The following is a 7,332-nucleotide window of genomic DNA, read 5'->3' as shown; positions in this document are numbered from 1 at the left end:
TCATCCAAGAGTCAGTGCTGGGTGCGGGGCTCCTGGAAGGCCCCAGCCTTCACGCCCCCTTCCCCTCCCCCTCCAACGCTTTCCCAGGCCAGCTCTCCCTTGGGAAAAGAGGAGACCGTCACCTCCGCCATCTCCTAAGTGATATTTAGAGTATCCAAGGAGTGGCCAGCAGGGCCCAGCCCGGGCCCCTCGCCTGCCCGCCCATCTTCCCTCCCTCCCTCCTCTCCTCTCTCTCTTTTCGGTGTTGGTACTGAGGCTTAAATGCAAGGGTCTCGCACTTTTGCCTTTCTTTTTGCTCAGTGCTGGTGCTCTACTGCTGGAGCCAACGCTCCACTTCTAAATTTTGTTTTTGTTCCGGCAGTTTGTTCAAGAGCAGTCTCTCGGATGGTGTCTGCCTGCGCCGGCCTCCAATCACAATCCTCCGACTGCAGCCTCCGAAGCTGGGAGAGCAGGTGTGACCGGTGGTATCCAGCTGGGACCCCTTTGCTCCTGATGTGTTGGGCCTTGCTTGGGTCGTGCAAGGTTCCAACGTCTGCTGCTGCTTTCAGCCTGGTCCGTGAGACACTTATCTTCCATGGAACCACCAGAAAACCAGAAGTGGGGCTGTGGCTCAGGTGGTAGAGCACCCGCCTTGAGCAAAAAGCAGCTCAGGGACAGTGCCCAGGCCCTGAGTTCAAACCCCACGACTGACAAAAGAAAACCCAACAGCAGTGCATTCCAGCTTTGTCCCCTGGGCGCCGTGGAAGCCCGAGCTTGGATTCCCAGCTAGCATGCTAAGTCTCTGGCCCTTCTGTCCACAGTAGAACATTGTTCTGGAACTCTTGGTGCATCTGAGTGGTTCTAGCAGAGGAGGTGGATGCCAGAGGATCCACTGTGTCTGTACAAATCAGCCACCGCGCAGCTGGGCCCTGTTGGGCCTGTGCCCCAAGTCTGAGCATTTTTTTTTTCCTTTGGAAGGAGTCTTTTTGTTGTTGTTTTGGGTGTAGGTCCCGGGGCTTGAACCCATGGCCTGGGATCTGTCCCTGAGCTTCTTTCACTCAAGGCTAGCGCTCTTGAACCCCAGCACCACTTTCCGGTTTCTTGGTGGTTCATGGGTGATCAGAGTCTCATTGTTCTTTTCTGGCCCCCTCCACCCCACTTAATCGGGGGCGGGGCTGGCTTGAGAACCAAGATCCTCTGGCTCTCAGCCTCCTGAGTAGCTGGGATGATGGGCTTGGAACCCAGAGTTGGGGATGGGGGGTGGGGGGGTGTGGGATTGGAGGCAGCCAGACAAGAAATCCCAAGCCCTGCCTTGATAAAGAACCTTCTGGGTCATCCGCAGCTCCTGCCTCATGGACTGGATCTGGTTCCGCAGGTCGCTCATCTTCAGGTTGGTGGCAGCCAGCTTTTCCTGCAGTGCCTTGACCTCTGGCGTCTCTAGCTGTGGCTACGGGGGGGGGGGGGGGGGAGAAGGGGAGGGGGGGAGGGAGAGGCAGGACAGGAAGTGTGGTCACCGGCTGCCTTGACAGTAGTGATCATTATACCCTCTCCTGTCCCGTCGCCAACCCAGGCCATGACATGGAGAACATGGAACGAATCCGTACCCGTCCTGGGACTTGAACTCAAGGCCTCAGCCTGCTGTCCCTGAGCTTTGTTTCGTTTGCATCCAAGGCTGGTTGGTGCTCTACCACTTGAACCACAGCCCTGTTTCCAGCTTTTTTTTTTTGAGGGGGTGGTTCATTGGAGATTAAAAGAGTCTCGTGGAGCCGGGGCGCCGCTGGCTCACTGCCTGTCATCCTAGCTACTCGCAAGGCTGAGATCTGGAGGATCGTGGTTTGAGGCCAGCCTGGGCAGGAAAAGTTCCCCGTGAGACTCTTCTCTCCAATGAACCATCAGAAAATCCAGAAGTGGCGCTGTGGCTTAACGTGGTAGAGCGCTCGCCTTGTGTACAAAGAGGCTGGGGGACAGCGCCCCAGGCCCTGAGTTCAAGTCCCATGATCACACACACACACACACACACACACAGGCATGCTTTTATTTGTGTATTATTTTTTTTCCTGTGGCTGCTTCTCCTTCCCTTTTCCTTTGTCCGGCATGGATGGATGGGCCTAGACTAACAATCTCGGAGTACGGCTGAGGGTGAGGAGATACCTCATATCAAGAGTATGGCTCCAGTAAGGTAGGTACTTCTGTAGTACCAGACTGAAGGGGTGGGGGTGGTGGGTAAGCTGACTCAGCCTGTTCTACTTTGCAGCTCTCTTGCTGCTGCTCAGAGTGAAATTCCAGAGGCTTCTATGGTGGGCTGTTTTCTTTGGGGAAGGGTGGGGGAGATGGAGAAGAGTGGGGAAAATTCCAGAAATGCAGTCTGTGGGGGAGCTCAGATCTCAGGCCTGAGAAAATGCCAGCCTCGGAGAGCAGGGGAAGAGATGCAGCATGCTCTGGAATTTGGCCTAAGAGGCTTGGGATCAGAAAAGGGCCTTGGGCGCCAGGCATCTGGGCGTAGCTGGGCCTGTGCCCTGCATGGTGTGCCAAAGAAAATAGCATTTCTCTTTTTCTTTTTGCCAGTCCTGGGGCTTGAATTCAGGGTCTGGGCGCTGTCCCTGAGCTCTTCAGCTCTAGGCAAGCGCTGTACCACTTTTGAGCCATATATATGGCGCCACTTCCGGTTTTCTGGTGGTTTGTTGGAGAGAAGTGGTCTCATGGCTTTTCCTTGCCCGGGCTGGCTTGGAACCGCCATCCTCCGGCTCTCAGCCTCCTGAGTAGCTGGGATGATAGGCGTGAGTCACTGGATTCTGCCTGTACTTTTTAGGGGTTCAAGTTCCTTTTCCCTCCTGGGATCTAGGCTATAGTCATTCAGTCTACAGCCACAGAAAGGTCTAGAGCTTTCTCTGCACCACTCTTCCTGGAAGGCCCTTCTAGTCTTTCTTCTCCAGGGCCTGCTTTGAGTCCCTGTACCATAGGACTTAAATCCTAAGCCGGGCGCCGGTGGCTCCCGCCTGTCATCCTAGCTACTCAGGAGGCTGAGATCTGAGGATCGCAGTTCAAAGCCAGCCCAGGCAGGAAAGCGGGGTACAGGGGGCCCCAAAGGGGCTCTAGCTGCAGGAGGCCTGGGGGGGGGAATCTCTAGGTGCTTTCTCTCCCAGAGGTTCCAGAACAAAAGAGAATGCATACGTGGGCCTTCAATAGCTTGGCATCTTCGTCGCTTGTCTCCTTGGTTGGCAGCTGGGCCCGGGCTGCTAGCAGCTGGAAAAGCAAACGTGGCATTTCATGTTTCATGGTGTTAGGCAAGGGCCCAGCGCCCCCCCAAACCCCAGCCCCTTACCCCCAACTTTTCACTTGCCTTGGGGTCGTTCATGGGAGAATTTGCTGGGGCTGGGAGAGGGTCGCATCCATTGTCTGTCTCCATTCCCCAACCTCATGCTAACACTAAGGACCCCGCGAGGTGCTGATAGCTTGAGAAATAGCCATGCACCGAGCTGCACTTTGTCCCTACCCCCCACCCCAGCCCCTACCCCCTGAGAGTTCTAGAAACACAGGGAAGGATGTACTTGAGGTCGTGGAGGTGCTAAGCCTGCTGCAGGGAAACTAAGGCTGTAATGACTCCTTCCTTCCTTCCTCCTCCATCTTTTTCTCTTTCTTCCTTTCTTCTTCTCTTCCCTTTCCCTCCTCTTCCCTTTCTCCCTCCCTCCCTCCTTCCTTCTCTTTCTCTATTTCTTTCTTCTCTTCCCTTTTTCTCTCCCTCCCTCCTTCCCTTCCTTCCTTCCTTCCTCCCTCCCTCCCTCGCTTCCTCCCTCCCTCCCTTCCTTCCTTCCTCCCTCCCTCCCTTCCTTCCTTCCTTCCTTCCTCCTTCTTCTTTCTTCTCTTTCCTCTTTCTTTTTTTTTTTTTTTTTTTTTGATTGGTCATGGGGCTTGAACTCTGGGCCTGGGCGCTGTCCCTCAGCTCTTCAGCTCAAGGCTAGCACTCTACCACTTGAGCCACAGTGCCACTTCCGGTTTTCTGGTGGTTTATTGGAGATAAGAATCTCATGGCCTTTCCTGCCCGGGCTGGCTTTGAACTGCGTTCCTCAGATCTCAGCCTCCTGAGTAGCTAGGATGACAGGCGGGAGCCACCAGCGCCTGGCTGGGCCTTATATACTCTTGCTTGGCTTTTTTCCTCAAGGCTGGCGCTTTGCCACCTGAGCCACACTTCCACTAATAGCCTTTTGCTGGTTCATTGGCGATGAGAGTCACATGGATATTCCTGCCCAGGCTGGCTTCAAACTCCCAGGGCCCCTTGGGAAGAGGCGGCAGGCCCTCACCTCCCGCTCCAGCTCCTGGATGCGGCCGCTCAGCTGCTTCACCCTGGTCTTCGCTCCCTCAGACTCCGCCATCAGCACCCGGTTCTTTTTGGACAGCTCAATGATTTTGGTGGCAACCACATCTCCAGCCATACTGGAAGTCCCTACAACCAGAGGGGTGGTGAGGCCAATAAGGAAATCCAGCCTGCTCATCAACTCCAGGTCTACAGATCTATATTATTATTATTATTATTGCTGGTCTTGAGGATTGAACTCAGGGCCTGGATTCTGGCCCAGTGTCTCTTGGTGCTCAAAGCAAGCGCTCTACCACTTGAGCCACAGCGCCACCTCTGGTTTTGAGTGGTTCACTGGACGTAAGAGTCTCACACGGAATTTTCTGCCTGGCCTGGCTTGGAACCACGATCCTCAGATCTCAGCCTCCTGAGTAGCGAGGATGACAGGTGTGGGCCACCAGTACCCGGTCATCCTTGGAACTTTCTAGGCCTGCTTGACTTTGAGCTTTGCCCGGGAGTGAGCACTGGCGGACGCTGGTGCAGCTGAGCTCATGCTCTTCTGGCCAGCTGGTAACTCACAGAAAGCAGCCAGGCAGGGGGACAGGGGAAGAGAGGTGGGGTCCCCCTGGCCAGGCCTCACTACGCCCCCCCATGTTTGAACTAAATCCAGTGCTGCTAAGATGCCCTGATTGTTTATTCCAGATTTTTTTTTATATTTTTGGTGGGGAGACAAAATAGATCCCAATGTAAATGCACACGCTCATCTAGCAAATATTTAAGTGTGTTTCTACCACGTGTGTGTGTGTGTGTGTGTGTGTGCGCGCGCTGATCCTGGGGCTTGAACTCAAGGCTTTTTTTGCTCAAGGCTAGCACTCTACCACTTGAGCCACAGCTCAAGTTTTGTTTTTGTTTTTGTTTTTCAGTTGTTCATTGGAGACAGGAATCTCAAACCTAGTGCCGATGGCTCCCGCCTGTCATCCTAACTCCTCAGGAGGCTGATTTCTGAGGATCTAGGTTCAAAGCCAGCCTGGGCAGGAAAAGCCGTGAGACTTTTCTCTCCTATGAACCACTAGAAAACCAGAAGTAGTACTGTGGCTCAAGTGGTAGAGCGCTTGCCTTGAGCTGAAGAGCTGAGGGACAGTGCCCAGGACCAGAGTTCGAGTCCCATGACTCACAATAAACAAAATAAATAAATAAAACTGGGCTGGACAGAGGTGAACACAGCTGACCCCTTGCTCTGTCTCTTAGATCCTTGCTTTCTGGTCTCAACGTGGCTGCTGCGGACAAGCCATTTGGGCTTGGGGAGGGGTGTCGGTGGGGGGATTTGGAAACATCATGGCGGAGCTACCTGTGAGGGCCAATCTGTCCTCTTCAATTTTCTTTTTGAGGTGCTGAATCTCAAAGTCCCTCTCCTTCAGCAGCTTGTACAGTCGTCCGTTCTCGTCCACCGCCTCCCTGAGCTCCTCCCGCAGCTGCTGGATCTCATCTTCCAACACCCTGCGCAAGCAAAGGGTCCCAATGCATCACTGGGATTGTGTGTGTCTGGGGGAGGGGGGGCGGTGTCCCAGGCCTCCGGGCCTAGGTTTGGTTTGCGATGCCCAGGCTGGCCACTAGGGGGAGATCGCGGCGCGTGGTTAGCCCTTGTGGAAATGTAATAATAAAAAATCCTTCACTGTAGAACTAGTGTGAGCTAAGCTAACCAGATTTCTGCCCAGCAGTCAGAGGGGAAAGACGATCCGAGCAACACTGTTTATTAGCTGACTTTGAGAGAGCTATGACATTTCCCAACTGGGGCAGGCAAGCTGGTAGCTCACGCCTGTCATCCCAGCTACTCGGGAGGCCAAGATCTAGGGCATAGCGGTTCGAAGCCAGCCTGGGCAGAAAAGTCTGGGAGACTCCTATCGCCAATAAACTACTTAAAAGAGCCAGAAGTGGCGCTGTGGCTCAGATGGTAGAGCGCTAGCCTTGAGCACAAAGAGATGCAGGCCCTAAGTTCAAGCCCCAGGACTGACCAAAAAAAAATCACTTTTGAGGGAAAGCACATGAAGAGACAGCATAGTAAAAAACAAAAACAAAACCCCCAAATGTACTCATTTACCTGACTTACAAAATGGTAATCTCTTTGTACAACACTGTCATAATACCAATAAAACTATATTACATTTCTTTTTTTGGGGGGTCCGGTGGTGGGGTCTGAACTCTGGGCCTGGGCGCTGTCCCTCAGCTCTTCAGCTCAAGGCTAGCGCTCTACCACTTGAGCCACGGCGCCACTTCTGGCTTTTTTTCTTTTTGCTTATGTGGTGCTGAGGAATCGAACCCAGGGCCTCATGCATGCAAGGCAAGCGCTCTACCACTGAGCCACCTTCCCAGCCCTACATTACATTTTTTAAAGTCCACTTTTTTTTTCTTGCTGGTCAGGGATTTGAACTCAGGGTCTCAGCACCATCCCTGAGTTTCTTTTGCTCAAGGCTAGTGCCCTAGCACTTGAGCCACAGCACCACTTCTGGCTTTTTCTGCATTTATGGCACTGAGGAATCGAACCAGGGCTTCATGCAAGCGCTCTACCACTAAGCCACCTTCCCAGCCCCTGTTGGGCCTGTTTTTTTTACCTCTGTTCAAAGATGCTCTTGAGATTCTGCTCGTCTGTTTGGAGGAAGCTGAGGCCATCTGGGATCTCCAAGGTCTCTTTTGGATCCTCTGCTGGGCTTTGATGGCTCATCTCCTTTTCCTTCTTTTTCTCCATCTGCTTCTGTAGCCTGCGATGCTGTAGCTCCTGCATCGCCTTGAACTGGAGCCTCAAAATATCCTGGGAGCTCTCCTCTGTGGTCATCTTGTCCTTCAGAGTCAGAAGAGAAGTCTAGGGCAAAACTCCACACCAAGTGCTTAGCACCAAAAAACCCCGGTTTGCAGCTCCAGCCTGGAGTTTCTTGCTAAGGTCTGCACATGTGTCCATGCAGAGGTTTGGAGGCACCTCCCTCCAAACCTCTACAAGCCAAAGCCAGGTCCCAGTAGCTCATGCCTGTCATCCTAGCTACGCAGGAGGCTGAGATATGAGGATCATG

At 53.5% G+C, this 7,332-nt stretch overlaps 1 protein-coding gene across 1 annotated transcript in view; it reads right to left on the bottom strand.

Moving 5' to 3' along the window:
- The window catches only part of Ccdc13 (coiled-coil domain containing 13), a 19,610-nt gene extending 12,510 nt beyond the window's left edge, over nucleotides 1-7,100 (bottom strand). Inside the window, 6 exon segments of the mRNA XM_013030232.1 lie at nucleotides 1,304-1,420; nucleotides 1,677-1,685; nucleotides 3,151-3,222; nucleotides 4,278-4,420; nucleotides 5,619-5,767; nucleotides 6,880-7,100. Of these exon segments, the coding sequence (XP_012885686.1) occupies nucleotides 1,304-1,420; nucleotides 1,677-1,685; nucleotides 3,151-3,222; nucleotides 4,278-4,420; nucleotides 5,619-5,767; nucleotides 6,880-7,100 (711 nt within the window).
- Nucleotides 7,101-7,332: the final 232 nt, after the last annotated feature.

Source organism: Dipodomys ordii, unplaced genomic scaffold, assembly GCF_000151885.1.
Source record: "Dipodomys ordii isolate 6190 unplaced genomic scaffold, Dord_2.0 Scaffold128, whole genome shotgun sequence".
Classification (NCBI taxonomy): domain Eukaryota; kingdom Metazoa; phylum Chordata; class Mammalia; order Rodentia; family Heteromyidae; genus Dipodomys; species Dipodomys ordii.
The sequence above is the reverse complement of the archived record's forward strand: the minus strand, read 5'-3'. Positions and strand labels throughout refer to the sequence as shown.